The 15,021-nt window shown below is 36.8% G+C and overlaps 1 protein-coding gene and 1 long non-coding RNA gene across 31 annotated transcripts in view; one reads left to right on the top strand and one right to left on the bottom strand.

Annotated features, from left to right (window-relative positions):
• Nucleotides 1-15,021, top strand: part of ANK3 (ankyrin 3) — a 342,851-nt gene that overhangs the window by 313,085 nt on the left and 14,745 nt on the right. For 16 of the 30 annotated variants that reach the window (XM_058696413.1, XM_058696401.1, XM_058696403.1 and 13 more), the window contains 6 exons: nucleotides 1,132-1,813; nucleotides 3,848-4,226; nucleotides 5,928-5,978; nucleotides 8,064-8,150; nucleotides 14,619-14,702; nucleotides 14,813-14,872. In XM_058696413.1, coding sequence (XP_058552396.1) covers nucleotides 1,132-1,813; nucleotides 3,848-4,226; nucleotides 5,928-5,978; nucleotides 8,064-8,150; nucleotides 14,619-14,702; nucleotides 14,813-14,872 — 1,343 coding nt within the window. The remainder of the gene's footprint in view (nucleotides 1-1,131; nucleotides 1,814-3,847; nucleotides 4,227-5,927; nucleotides 5,979-8,063; nucleotides 8,151-14,618; nucleotides 14,703-14,812; nucleotides 14,873-15,021) is intronic. The other 14 variants (XM_058696389.1, XM_058696395.1, XM_058696393.1 and 11 more) reach the window with 8 other exon arrangements.
• LOC131492698 (uncharacterized) lies at nucleotides 9,594-10,369 on the bottom strand. Its single transcript, XR_009252244.1, has 2 exons — nucleotides 10,217-10,369; nucleotides 9,594-9,729 (listed from the first exon to the last, which is right to left on the bottom strand). It is a non-coding gene; the product is annotated as an uncharacterized LOC131492698 (long non-coding RNA).

The following is a 15,021-nucleotide window of genomic DNA, read 5'->3' as shown; positions in this document are numbered from 1 at the left end:
GGTTTATAGGTGACTATACTTACCTACAGTAATTTGAATTTACCACAAAAGCTAAGTTGATATTTGTCGTGGACTGATGGGAAAATTAGGCTTTAGTTATATAGACCATTAATTCAGAAAGTGTGCTTGGTTGCCTTTTTTTTCCTGTCTCTCCTCTTGGTGGAAGTTTTATGAAGCCTCCTTTCCTCACCATGACCAGACCATTGTTCACTTCTTTCTCTGCTGAAGGAGAAAAATGTCCCCTTTGTCCACACAGCGAAGGTTAAAACAAGGGAACTGCTCCCTACCTCCCCACTGAGCAGGCTGGTGTTTCACAGTGTTGTTGTGAATATTCAGAGAGCTCTTTGCAAATGGCTTTCTTCCTGTCTCTGTCGTGTATCATTTCTTTTTTCTCTTTGAGTTGTGATTCTGAGTGGTCTGCATCACCAAAGTCACTAAGACCTCCATGTGCACCACAAGTCTTTCATCTCTGTCACATTATGACACCTGAAAGCTTTCCTTGGAGTCTTTTCTACTTTATCTGCTTCTCAAATCCTTTTCCTAACATCTTTTTAGACTTTTTTTTCCCCAGTGCTATTGCTCTAAAGTCTAATAATAATTTCTTTCCAAAGATTAAATTTATTTTTCTTCGCTGTAAATTTCATGTGAAAAAAAAAAAAAAAAGAATGAGAGTCGGGTAGCATTGCTCCTATGTAAAGCTCTTCAAATGAGTTATTAGTAATTAATTATAACAATTGTGGCTTGCTGTATGCAGTCCACCACCATATGGATTTTGCATGCTGAAAGTAGAAAGCTAATAAATTTGACCGTGGAATAAATGTATTTTATATAACGACAGCTAACTTTTTATTGGATTGAATTAGTCTGTATATTTAAGTTACTGTATTAAAATTATCAAAGTTGATAGAAACCATTTATATCTTAATTAATTAGTGTTCTGTTTTATTATAGTTTGCACTAGTCTTTTATTTCATTGTATTACATTTAGTTGAACTAAACCAATAAATTTATGAACATTGTTCTGTAACTCATCATACATTTTCATACCTGATATAATTTAATTCATTCCATGTGTTTTGTTTGATGTACTCTAATTCATTCCAGTCAGTCCAAATGTACTGTCTTCCATAGGTTATCCTTCCCTTCAAGTGGAACTGGAAACTCCCACAGGGTTGCACTACACACCACCCACCCCTTTCCAGCAAGATGATTATTTTAGTGATATCTCTAGCATAGAGTCTCCCCTTAGAACCCCCAGTAGACTGAGTGATGGGCTAGTGCCTTCCCAGGGGAACGTAGAGCATTCAGCAGATGGAGGACCTCCAGTCGTAACTGCAGAAGACACTTCCTTAGAAGACAGCAAACTCGAAGACTCAATGCCTTTAACAGAAATGCCTGGCACAGTGGATGTAGATGAGAGCCAGTTGGAGAATGTATGTCTGAGTGAGTATCCTCAATACCTCGGAAGTATGGCTGGGGTCCCAAAAGATGTTAAACCAGCAGAGCCACTGAAACAAACTAGTAAAGTAAGAGTAAGCTCTGAGCAGCAAGAGAAAGGAAAATCTGGTCCTGATGAGGAGATGACGGAAGAAAAACTCAAATCTCTATTTGAGGACATTCAACTTGAAGAAGGCGTAGAGTCTGAGGAGATGACAGAAGAAAAAGTACAGGCTATTCTTAAACGTGTTCAGCAAGCAGAACTGGAAATGTCTTCAATTGCAGGTTGGCAGAACGAGACATCAGGTGGAAACCTAGAGCCCCCTGCTCAAGCTCGAAGACTAACCGGTGGGTTACTAGAAAGACTGGATGACAGGTATGGCTCCATTTCAGAAAAAAGGAAAGCGAAATACAGATTACATGTTAATAGTTTGTTTTAAACACCTACTTTTTAGCACTTACTCTTTTTCTAAATTACCATTCCAGTTTGGGGATAATACCTGCTTTAAAGGTTGGTTCATTCTGCTAATCTGGAGAGGGAAACTCACACGAAACTCAATTTAATTCTTAAAACTACTGATAGCCTAAAGCAAAATGTAAAAAGTTTTACATGCATGCCAAAGATGTCTGTGTTTACTTTAGAAGACTACTCTTTTCTAGTTTGTGACTTGTCTGATTTTTTTCACAAAGCTAGTAATTAATATGCTTTCAAAATAATGGGATAAATAAAACTCCACGTCTTTTAGAAATACAAACCTTTCTATGATTTCCTGACTTCAGACTTTAAAAATCATATGTAATTCTTCACTCCAAATAATATTGCCATGATAGAAATTTGATTACAACCAAAATAATTCCCTAATCATGAATCTGGTTCTTTTTGATACTGGACTTCCTCTAGAAAGGTAAGAGCCTAGTGTCCTTCAGACATTGGTTCAAATCCCACTGGCATTAGGTTTGCATTTTGTGACTCTGGATGAATTTCTAAGCTGTAAGAACGTCACTTTAACCGACTTTAAAAATAAGAATACTACTACTTTCCTCACACAGGTTTACAGATTGAAGAAGGAAGCCTATAGAATGGCCACCAAATGGCTGCTACAAATAGTCTGTCAGTAATAGATGGCATTATTTTTATTTATGCATACATCAGACTAAAATATAACTTACTTCAGTGGCAACCAGTGATAACCTCAGGTGTTTTTGCATCCAATTTAAATTTATTTCATAACCATGTTTAATATTTTCATATGACTGGTAAAGCTTCTTGCTCAATGAAAATTCCCAAAGAGGGAGCTTGTAACATTTTGCAAAAAAGGAGTTTACAGAGTTCTTTTTGAAGAATAAGACCAAAGAGTTCTGTGCTCACCCTACCAAAGACAACAAATAGCACTAGTTTTGATGTCTGCGTTCTAATATAGTCACATTAATTTATAGTTACATAACAGGAAATAGATACAATTATGTTACAGCATCTTTGCAGTGTGCTGGGACTGTTTGTACTTATACATATGGAATAGGGTGTACTATGGATAGGTGTTTTTTTTATATAATCACAATTTGATTTATAAGAATTCACACGTACTCACAGACATATACAATACATAAAGAACATTGCATTGCGCTTATCAGTGCCTTCCAAATTCTGTAGATAATAAGCAAAGACCCTAAAAACAATGCACAAGCTAGAAAATAAAACCCATACTGATACCAGTAAAAATTAGAAGTCACTTTAAAAGAAAGTGTTGGAAGAGAAAGATTTGTAATAGTCCGTTAAAAGGAAAATAGTCCTCACAGGACCTAGAAGCAACAGGTAAGCAACAACACCCTGCTCACCAGTGGGGGTCAGCACAGGTCAGGAGCCAAGAAAGATGAGACTCAAGCAAGGCTATTGTGGTCTGCAAAGGCACGCTGGCAAGACCCACAATTGGAAAACCAGAGACTGGAACATGGGGTTCTTGGGGATGTCAGGGCTCTCAAGGAATGCATTTTGTTCTCTGCCAGCAGTTTTTTCACTGGCAATATTAAAGCTTTGGAGATCTCCTCCTCCTTAGATTGGCGGTTCTGGAACTCCAGGTATGCCCATGAACCTCCCAGGGTGACTTCCTGAGATCTCAAATCCAAGTAGCTATTGCAGTGCAATTAAACAAAATAAAACAAAAACAAGGACAGCATAACTAGGCAGGTTGGGCGGGGCAGAGCTGGGGCCCTGTGTAGCACCTCATCACCCCAAAACCCAAACCCATGAGAGACCCTCACAGTTTGAAATCCAGTGACCATATTTTTCATGTCTTTCTATTTTATGCCTTCAAGAGTAGTTTACAACATGGTAGTGAAAACTTTAGAGCTTCTGAAGCCCACTTTCAGCCATGTATTGGCATTGTAAATTTCCACATCTTCTCTTTTGCAGCCCTGATCAGTGTCGAGATTCCATTACCTCATATCTCAAAGGAGAACCTGGAAAATTTGAAGCAAATGGGAGCCACGCAGAAGTCACTCCAGAAGCAAAGACAAAATCTTACTTTCCAGAATCCCAAAATGATATAGGGAAACAGAGCGCTAAGGAAACTCTGAAACCAAAAATCCATGGATCTGGTCGTGTTGAGGAACCAGCATCATCACTAGCCGCCTATCAGAAAGCTCTAGAAGAAACCAGCAAGTTTGTAATAGAAGAGCCTAAACCCTGTGTGCCTGTCAGTATGAAAAAGATGAGTAGGACTTCCCCTGCAGATGGCAAGCCAAGGCTTAACCTGCATGAAGAAGAAGGGTCCAGTGGGTCTGAGCAAAAGGTATGCCATCTAGTTATCTGGTACACTGTCATTTAAACCAAAAGTCCTGATGCTTCACTTTGTTTGATTAGTCTTGTAACATTGAGCCCAAGGTTCTTTATGATGACCCAGTTGTAAATGTAACACTAATGGAGGGGGTGAACAAAGTGCTAGGTGGAACATATGCTATTGGATTACACCTTCATTCACTGAGAAGGAAAAAGCAAGCAGCATCAATTCAGCTATTTTTCAGGAGGAAGGAGAACTACAGAGATGTTATGCTTAAGGTCCAGTGTTAATTTGGTCTGGTATTTAAGTTTCCTAACTCCCAACCCAGTCTTCTTTCTTATGGAAGGAGGATAATTATTCAGACCTTTTCTGGTGGTTCTGCATAATTTAAAGAGTTTATAGCATGTGACCCATCTAAGAGCTCTACCCTATAAAAGCGTGTTTTAAAAATTGGAGAAACATAGTGCCCAAGCCTAAAATGAGGTGGGTATATACCATGGTGGATTGACAGCATTTAGAAATTGGAAGTTAGAGGTCTCATTTTAATAATTTTTATATCTAAGCTGATGATTATCTTAATATTCATTTTTAAAAATTTGAAAACCTTACTGTCAGAATTATTTGCACTTTGTGCTCCGTGTTCTTGTACCATCTAATAGATTTGTATTCGTTCTTTGAGGTTCATCATTTTTAGATATTAAAAACTTAAAAACTTTAGAACTGAAATTATAGATGGATATAAGAAAATAAAAATTAGCTCTATTTACTACATTCTTTTTTTTTTTACTGCTTTTTGCTCTCTCCATTATTGTGTCTTTTCCTGAACTGCGCAGTGGGCACATAGACTGAGACATGGGCATCTTTGGAACAGTAGCACCTACAGTTTTCCCTAAAACATCAGGTTGGCTTAAGATCTACCGCAGTGTTTTAGGTAGGACAAAAAAAAGTCTTTTGTAAAATATTGAGTCCATGATTAACTCCTGCTTTAGAAAAACTTTAATAGCAAACTCCCAGTCACTCAGGAGCTAATAATTATCAGCTTATCAACTAATCATATCCTTTCCTTTTCCCTTCTGCAGGCTATCTTTTGACCATTTTCCTGCATGTTAGGAGGGAAAGTGAGGGGAAGTAAAATGCTAAGGCCTTCCTTTCACTTCCTGACAAATGGGTTTTGAATATTGATTTCTTTCAGTTCATTCTAGTATATTTACGCAGTGCGACCTTGGATGTTCCCTTTTAAAATGAGTCCACAAAATAGAGAAAGAAGTAATAACATAGTGATGTCTTAACTATGAAAGTTTATTCTGTAAAGCCTATTAAAATCCATAGAAAAGGTCTGAAATCAAATGATCATATACCTGTAAATAAACACTTCTTATATGTACACATGCAAACACATTGGCCATTGGGGAACCAGGGAGAGGGCAAAAGAGGGTTTGAAAATGAAAGCCTTAACCCTGAATGGAAACTCAGCTGAGTTCATCAGTACTGGAACATAATTGCTATTAGAAAATGTTTTCAAGGTTTCTTATAAATGAGATTGTGCTTTTGGGATTGGTCTAAGTAGATTCCCTAAGAACCCAACCTTACAAGAAATCCAAAAATGTTCAGGATGTGCCCTTTGTGGCTAGACCATAGTGCATTAGCAACCAACTAAGTCATCTGATGTATGATCTCAGAAAACAGCCCCCTTTTTGTCCCCTAAAAAATCAGGTCAAAAGTCCGGGTGCGGTTCTTACACGGATGACTGCCTGCTGTTACAAGGTAAACTTCTGCTACTTTCCAACTCTTTCAAAGCAGTGACCCATGGCAAGAAGTACTAAGAAAATTGTTTGGTCTCCTAGTTACCCTCTTTGCCAATTCTAGAGAATTCTTTAAAGGGAATCCTGATCGAGATTCTACTACCATCTTCTCTCTACCCTCCACCTTCAGATTAGCAGGGAGAATGTGGAAACAAAACACAGGCAGAATGGCCCCTTTCTATTTTTATAATTATGTCAATCATAACATACTTGACATCTAGGCTTGGTAGTGTTTGCATTAATGTATGTTCTGCTTTTTAATTTACCCAAGTGAAAATCTTCCCCAGTTTACGATCCGTAATTAATTCTGAATAATTCTGATTGAATTTTTCCCTTTTCTTCATCTAATCTACTGATCTCTGAATGCAAATTAGAAATTCTTTTTTTTTTTTCCCCCACAATAAGAACTCCTTCCCTTTTTCTGCTTCTTTGAGCCATTTCAGGGCCTTCTTTCACAATACTTGGATCCTTCTAAGTTTTCTGAATTTATGGTCTTTTCAAAAAAACTTCAAATTTCATAAGGAACTTAGCAGCCAGTAGATCTTTGCAGGGAATAAGGAACTTGAAAACTCTTTCCTTTTGACACCATGTTATTTAGTAGGGTATTTTGTTCAAATGAAATTTCTTACAAAGTCAAGATTGATATTACTATAATATTTCAAAATATTTGTTAACTATACCTTTGGTGGAAAATGGCCTACTTTATTATCTATTTGAGAAACATTCCATAAATCACATTAGCTAACACTGATACCTCCTGTAACAATTTTACTTTTTTCCCCCCTATTGATACCAACACTGCCATTGATTGTTCCAATGGATATTAACTATAGTTTCTATCTCTGAGACTATCAGATTCAGGGTAACTAGCAAACTTAGAAAACAAAATACCAGAATTATTATCAGAATTCCACCATTAAATTTTGAAATAAAATCATTCAGTAAATAGTGTTCACCATGACATTGAAGTAGAAACCGAAGATATTTTTCCCTTTGAGTTATGAACTATGTGGTAATTCCTCTTCATTCTCATTGCCTAAAAATTAATATTTGTGCAATTACTGTATTCTTGTCTATGCCATATTCTTGTCTGTCAGGTGTTTTTTCTGTCCTAATTTCATATCAATTCTTTAAATTATTTTTTAATCTTTATTTTTGAGAGAGAGAGAGACAGAGACAGAGCATGAGCAGGGGAGGGCAGAGAGAGAGGGAGACACACAATCTGAAGCAGGCTCCAGTCTCTGAGCTGGCCAACACAGAGCCTGACGTGGGGCTCAAAGACACAGACCATGAGATCATGATCTGAGCTGAAGTCATACGCTTATTAACTGACTGAGTCACCCAGGTGCCCCTTTTTTCCTTTTTTTTTTCACATCAGTTCTTTAAAATAAGATTCCAAGCTTTCACATGTTTTATATTATTCTTTCATTCATTTGCATAAACTCTTGCTGAGTACGAGTTGCATGTTAGGTGCCAATTATACTGCTAAAAATTCCTGTTATAAATGTATGTAGCGAATTATACTGATGTAAATTCTTTACTTTTTTATAAATTTCAAATAGCTTTTGATAAAGTTGTCAAATCTGACCAAAATTTCATTGAAATTAGACATACTATACCTCTTTAATGAAAGGTCAAGTGAATATAGATTTCAAACTAGTTTTAAATGAATATTAATTTTTCTTCAAACTAATAATTGGTAGCATATAGTTTCTGATGCCAAAATGTCTCTTATTATTATTTTTATTATTTAATTACACTGATCTTTACCATATATATGCACATACAGATCAGTGTAATTAAATATATCCAATACTATATGCACACACATATATACACACATATACAGAGGAATTTCATTTAGAATCCTGCTCAAAATTTTCTTCCATCTAAACTTTTTTAAAGATTCTCACAAATACATATCATGATTTTCCTTAGCAGGGAAAACCAGCAAGTGAAAGTAATTCTTTTTTGATTTCCCTTCTCAGAATGTCTTTTATTTTAAATGTGATGGTAAAATTATTATACTAAAAAATGCATTTATCAGGACTTGAAAGACAGTGAGAGTGATTCGAGCTCAGAGGAAGAACGGAGAGTCACTACCCGAGTTATTCGCCGGCGTTTGATTATAAAGGTATCCTGTAGCCGGATGGTGATGGGGCATCGCTATGTGATTAGAAAGTCCTTCCTTGTGGCCTTGAAAATTTAGCATGCTTGATAACTAAGTGGCTCTGTGTATGTTTCTTTGCATATTTGAAAGCTTGTAAGAACAACCAGCAACAAGGAAAAGGTTGTGTTGCATGGTAGTGAGTGTTCTGTCTAGGCCTGTGTTTGACATGTGACAGCTGTAATTTTGTCTGGGAATTCTTGGTATTTGTATCCTGCTTTCCCTCAAAGTGTTATATGTGAACAAAGATTTTATCTTGGTTTATATCAAATGAAACGTTCAATCGAAACCTCCGAGGCCACAGTGAGGTATGAGGTCAGGTCAAGAAGGAGAATGAAATAATTAAAAGGCTCCCCTCCTCAGCCTCAAATTCCTACTGCCTGAACAGATAGATCTTAAGTAAAAACCAGTTCTTTAATACCAAACGATGGCTGAGAATTTGGAGTAATAGCCTGGCATGGATGTATGTGACAAACAAAATTGGGCAAAACCTTCTGAAAAAAGGCTTTTAACTTGACTAACATACAGAAAATCAGTCTGTATTTTTACATATACGAAGCAGTTTTTACTGGAAGTGAAAAATATCATTCTCCCCCTGCTACAACACAGTTGAACACTATGAATAAACCTTCATTTCCCCCCACAAAGGCCTTTTGAAGCACTGACTGTATGCATGGTAAGGTCCAGCAGAACACTTTTCACAGCCTGTGCTTGTCTTCATTACTCTCTTTAGAGAGAGATTTCTTGATGTTAGAATAATTGACTACAGAAACTAGGAAGCCATTTTCAACACACAGACCTTTGAAGGTGGTCCAAATAACTTGAGGCTCCTTGGTTGACAGCTCTGGAGAGAAAGAAAGGAAGGGAAATATGTATTGAAAACCATTTATCAAATTTATCCTCCCTTTCCAAAGTGTCAGGAGGCCCAGCAGAGAGCAGAGAAGTTGGCTTAGGTATCTAAAACTTTTTAATCCTGCTGCTTGTATTTTTCATGTAGATCAGATGAAAGAAGAGGACAAAATCTGCCAAATCTGCTCTAGTATAGTTTTTCTAAGACTCTGGAAGCATTAGAGAAGAAAATAGGTCCTTGTCTGAATCTTAAACTATGCACAAATCAATCATGAGCTCAATAGATAGCTATCAAAAAAAAAAAAAAAAAAAAGCACGAATCACTTTGAAAATTCCATATAGGCAAGCCAAATTACTTATGGGTGTCCAGCATATCCAGCATATTTGCAAGTATTCACCTCCCACACATTCCCTGGGATTAGGAGGAAAGAAATAATACAGGTTTTCTGAAGGAGTTAAAGCCATACTCTTTGCTCAGGCAGGATTTGTTCTTCCCAGAATCAGTGTCTTCAAGAAATGATATTTTAAAGTGAAATGTCCTGAAAAAGCACACCGAACACATTGTCTTGTAACTTGCTTTTTATGCTAATATATGACATACTGGTGTCACCTCCAAATCCACCTCACTCCTTATAAAAGCTGCTCATTATATGAGTTGACTCTCCTGTATATAGGACAGAAGAAAATAAACATAATCCTGCAAAAAAAGTGAGAGAGAGAGAGGATAAAGAAGTTTTACTCTAAAGAATACAAAAACAAAATAATAAAAACACAAAACCCATCAAATCAATGAGGGTTATTTCACTTGGTCTAGAATTCTAGATATGCATTGGCAAGCTAGCTTTTAAGTAATTTTGTTAGAGTGTGTTATGTATATATTTGAGCTTAATATAAAATTAAGCGTGTGTGATATATAAACATTTTTATTAAGGGCTTAAGTTTAAAAGACGAAATTATGCTATGATGGCTTCATAAAACAGAGGAGTCTGTGTTCTCTTCAAATCCCCACTTCTTGAAGTTTAATTTTAGGGAGGTTGAGTTGGAATGATCAGAGCATAGGTTTTATAACTGGGGAGTGCATTGTGTACACAATAGAGTCACTCAACAAATTTGGAGAAACCAAAACCTAAAAAAAATAGCTATAATTGAAAACTATAGATATAATAAAAATCTTTATAAATTACATGTATAAGAATCTTTCTGGTTACTCTTTTTCTGTTCAGAGTTTCAGGGCAGTTAGAAAGGATCACATTTCTGTTGCTTTTCTCTTCATGTGTTGGTATCTTTCTGAGATAAAAGCTGGAAACTGCCGTCATATACAGTAACTGGAATGTGGGAACTGCCTCTGTCAAAAACATGAAAGGAGAATGTTAGGGTGGAAAGGAATCATTGATACTAAAATCACTCATTTTCCAAGGTGACAAAACAAAGGGACTGGAGAGTGGTTGGTTTAGCCCAAATCACACTCCAGTACGGTAGCACTTCTGGAAGGCCCCAACCCCAAACCTAATCTCGAGCCCTCCAGTGCAGCACCTTCTACCTGCCTTTTCCACAACACTGTGTTCTCCAGAATAAATAAAAAAGGAATAGCTTCTTATAGACCAAATTAGACACTTGGCCACTTAAACCTTTCCAGCGGCCTGGAAGAGGGCAGCCGTGGTCTGTCTCTCCTGGAAATTATCTGACAGGATTGGAATGCTGAGAATTTGGCCTGCTTCATGGAGGTTGTCCAGCCTTGGGCTGAACCAGCATATTTATGCTGTTTGCCATAGTGATCCCTCTAACATTTAGGATCTCGGAGTTGAAAACTATTGTGGGGTTGTTCCATCTCTCCCAGGACTAGCTGTGGCTATGCAGTGTCCACATAAGCAGTAGGTGTGCTCAGGATTCCATTACAAGTGTGGGTGAATCTGTCTTCCTAGCCATAAAATTTGTACAACTGATGGGGTGAAAGTATAATTTTATGATTTGTCTCTGTAATGTCATATGCAGGTTCATCCATTTTTTATGAAGTTCTTTTTTTTTTTTAATTTTTTTTTTACATGTACTGTATTCAAGTCTCTAAGGAATAAGTCCAACAAACTCTTCCAATTGTGTGGGGACTTTTAGATTTTATAAGCATATTAATTTATTTCTATATAATTTGATAATATCACAGTTGTTTCAAATGCTTCGAAGCAGTTTCAGTAAATTACTCAGTCCTATGAGCTTGCAAAGACAGTGATTACAAAGGTAAAAGCTTTAATTCGCAGCCAAACTATTGTGAAGTTTGGTAGGATTCAGATAACTGAATTTTTATTATATAGTTCAACTGTCTTTTTATTTCTGCTGTTGAACTTTTTGCTAACTTCTGAATTAAGTTTACATATATGTTTTCCCCAAATCAAGCAACTCAAAAGTATATAAAGTTTGATCTACTCTTTCCATTTCCCAGAGGTAACCACTTTTCACGAGCTTCAGGTTATTTTGATGTACGTATATTAATATATATATAAAATGTACATGCACTTTATATACATGTAAACACACATTCCTCGAAGTGAGTTTCTCAGAATATAAAAATGGGTTATGCTATCACTTACTGCTATTATAATAACTTGCAAAGTTATATATGTCACATACATGGTATCCTTTCCACTTGGGGGAGAAAGCTAAAGTTTTAATGTTCTATACATCAGACAAATTGGTACATTTTGTACTGGTTTTCTTTCCTTTTATTCAAGGACAGAGGAATAAAAGCTATAAAAGGCAGTGCCTCTAGCAGAGGTCCAAAGGGAAGTACAGCTAGTCTACATTAAGGTGGCCACTGGGGATGATACTGTGACACCATATGTGCTGTGATTTTCCTCTGAAGTAGGAAAGGAAAAAGTGGGGGGGGGGGTGGGGGGGGAGGTGTTGCCAAAAATAATGCCATCAACAAGACCAGGGGGGAAATTTTGCCTACTTAAAGGTACAAACTGTTGTCTAGAACTTTAGGAACTAATTAGAGGTTATTTTCTGTCATTAAAGATGGATGATTTTTTTTTTGAGAACATGTTTCCTGACTCCTGTCTTCCCTCTTTATCTAATGGATTCCTAACTAATCTCCCCCAATTTAGTGAGTTTGTACATCATAACACAACTTACTTTGGCCTTATTAAAGCACTAATTGATTGTATTTAATGGCCAATTATGGTTAAGAGAGGTATCTTTATCTTTAGCTATACATAAACAGTATGGGTTTTCAGTAGGAAACAAAGAAAATGCCTACATGCCAGACTAGATCTAAACAACTTCTATGGCTTGTTATTTAGAAGTAGGACTTTAATTTTTTCTAAGGCTATTAATATAAATCCATTTACTTCTATTATTCACTATATTTATAAATATACCTTCTTTCACATTTCTGTCAGAGATTTTCCAAACAGTTAACTGGCATCTTTCCCCACAAAAGGGTCCATTCATAATGTATCTAATAGGATTCTACTTTACTGGATTTTCCTGGGATCCTCAAATTACCTACTATGCAAAACACCAGACATTTCCCAGAGTTAGCTCAAAAACATTTAATTTTTTCATGTTTAAACTGTAATGAAATCTTTCATCACCTCTTATTATTGGCTTTTCTGCTTCTTTATGCCTTTGTTTTCAAAATAAAATGAAATTCATTTTTTTTCCCAAAATATATGAAACCACCCACAGGAAATATAAATAACACTTCCATAAAAAACTTTTTGCAGATTTTAGTGCATTTAAGCATGAGACCTCCCTCTACATTTTTCCAATCCCCTTCCCTCTCTTAAGTGTGGTAATTGAAGCAAATCATAAGCAAGAGCCAAAGGGAGCTAAACATGAGCAGCAAGAAACATCATGTTTTATTTTCATCCCACCTCCCTCCCTCTCTACCACAGTGAGGAAAATGAACCCATGTCTCACCCAGTCATGAGCTATAAGCCCATAATCTAGAAGAATACAAAGTCATTTTGTAAAAAGAAAAGAATGAAAACAATTTTGGCAGCAAAACAAGGTAATGTTTTAGTCTTTACTCTGTCATTTTAAACCGGCTCTGCCTTTCTACTGGCTGTGACATAAAGCAGTCATAGAACATTCTCACCATTGGCTGGTGCTGACAAAATTATCAGAGCTACTACCCTTTCCAGCCCAACAACACTGCAAGAGTTAGAATCCTGGCTCTCCCAGAAATGTAGCTGTCAACTTCGTGATCTGCCATTTTCCCTAAAATAACATCAGGTGAACAACAACTACAGTACATTGTTCTAACAGCATTGTCCCGGCCACCTTTTCACCAAGAAGTCTGACTAGCAGGTCACTAGGTCTGTAGAGTAGGTCTGCGCTTAAGATGTTTGTCCTTGTTCCCCCAAACTAAGTGGCACTAACTGAATGTTGAATACCAGTGAAGAAGGTTATATATTGCATATATAGCCCCATTTTTGCTCTCTGAGTGGTTTTTCTTTTTTTTTTTTTTTAATGTTTATTTATTTTTGAGACAGAGGGAGACAGAGTGCGAGTGGGGGACGGGCAGAGAGAGAGGGAGACACAGAATCTGAAACAGGCTCCAGGCTCTGAGCTGTCAGCACAGAGCCCAATCCGGGGCTCGAACCCACGAACTGTGAGATCATGACCTGAGCTGAAGTCGGATGCCCAACCGACTGAGCCACCCAGGCGCCCCTGGTTTTTCTTATTGTACAATCATAGAGCCAAATAGGGAGATATTAAGGAGCCATATAAATCTACCAAGCTGGAAAATATGAGCCCAACTTGGGGAGTTAAGACTTTATTCCATTTTTTAAATTCACCAGAGGAAGATCTTTGACAGTTTCCCCTTGTAAATCAGATAACAGTCACTAACTGAAAGATATCATCATCTTAAATCCCTTTAGTACTGATCTTTTCTTTTTTTTGTCTGTGGCAATAGAGATTAGATGATCCATCATCACATAAGACCCCTTCACTTGAAGATAGTATTCAGAAATTGTGTACACCATCAGACATAGTTATTTTAATACCTCCAAAAGCTCAGTTTTAAAGAAAAACATGATATTCTCTGTACTCTGAACTTCACTTTTAAAAAAAAGTCTATCTTACCCTTAGTAAATGAATTTTTAAATGAAAAAAAAAAAAACTAATAAAGACAATAAATGTAATGCCCCAACTAAGGTACCATCTTAATTTAGATTAAGGAAAATACAACCTAAAAATTATTTAGAGATTTGGTAGGACTAATTTAGAAACACAGTGCTCAAAATGAGGCGATCTAATTAGAGCTCTAATCATTGACTTTTTTTTTTCTTCAAAAAATGAAACCTTTTGGTTTATATAGCATTGTGTAACTGTGTTTTATAATTTTTCCTTCTTGGAGTTGCCTGCTAACCGTCAGTCTTGTACATACCTAAGGCTTACTGCTTTGACTGTTGTGGCCTGCTAAGTAACCATTAGAGGAGTCAGCCTTTTCCCTTTGCCCTGGAGTAGCAAGCAGAATTTATACTTTCTTTCTCTAAAACTCTGCAGAGCATGTGTGTGGCCTATGGAGTGCTGTGGAGATCTGTCCATCTAGTATGTTGCTAATCTCTATGCCACATCCTTTAGGGAGAGGAAGCAAAAAGCATTCCTGGTGAATCTGTCACAGAAGAACAATTTACTGATGAAGAAGGCAACCTCATCACCAGAAAAGTAATCATCATTGGGATTTTACGCTTCTCTTGGGATTTAGATTTTTCTACTGTTTGCTGTAGTGTCACCCCTTGAAACAGAAACAAAAATCTCACTATTGCTTCCTACAGATCACTCGGAAAGTAATAAGACGAATTGCTATCCCACAAGAGAGAAAACATGATGACATGGTAATGGAGAGGGGCTGCCAGAGAAAAAGAGGATAAACACTTTGTGAACTTTCTAGAATACGCTGCTAACAGGCTGGCATCTGCAGTGTGGCAGCTTGAAGTGTTTGCTGCTTTTGACATCCTGTGCATTTGATCAGGGTCAAAGAAAA

Source organism: Neofelis nebulosa, chromosome 13 (assembly GCF_028018385.1).
Source record: "Neofelis nebulosa isolate mNeoNeb1 chromosome 13, mNeoNeb1.pri, whole genome shotgun sequence".
NCBI classification, from domain to species: Eukaryota; Metazoa; Chordata; class Mammalia; order Carnivora; family Felidae; genus Neofelis; species Neofelis nebulosa.
Note: the sequence above shows the minus strand (reverse complement) of the source record. Positions and strands in the feature narration are given on the sequence as shown.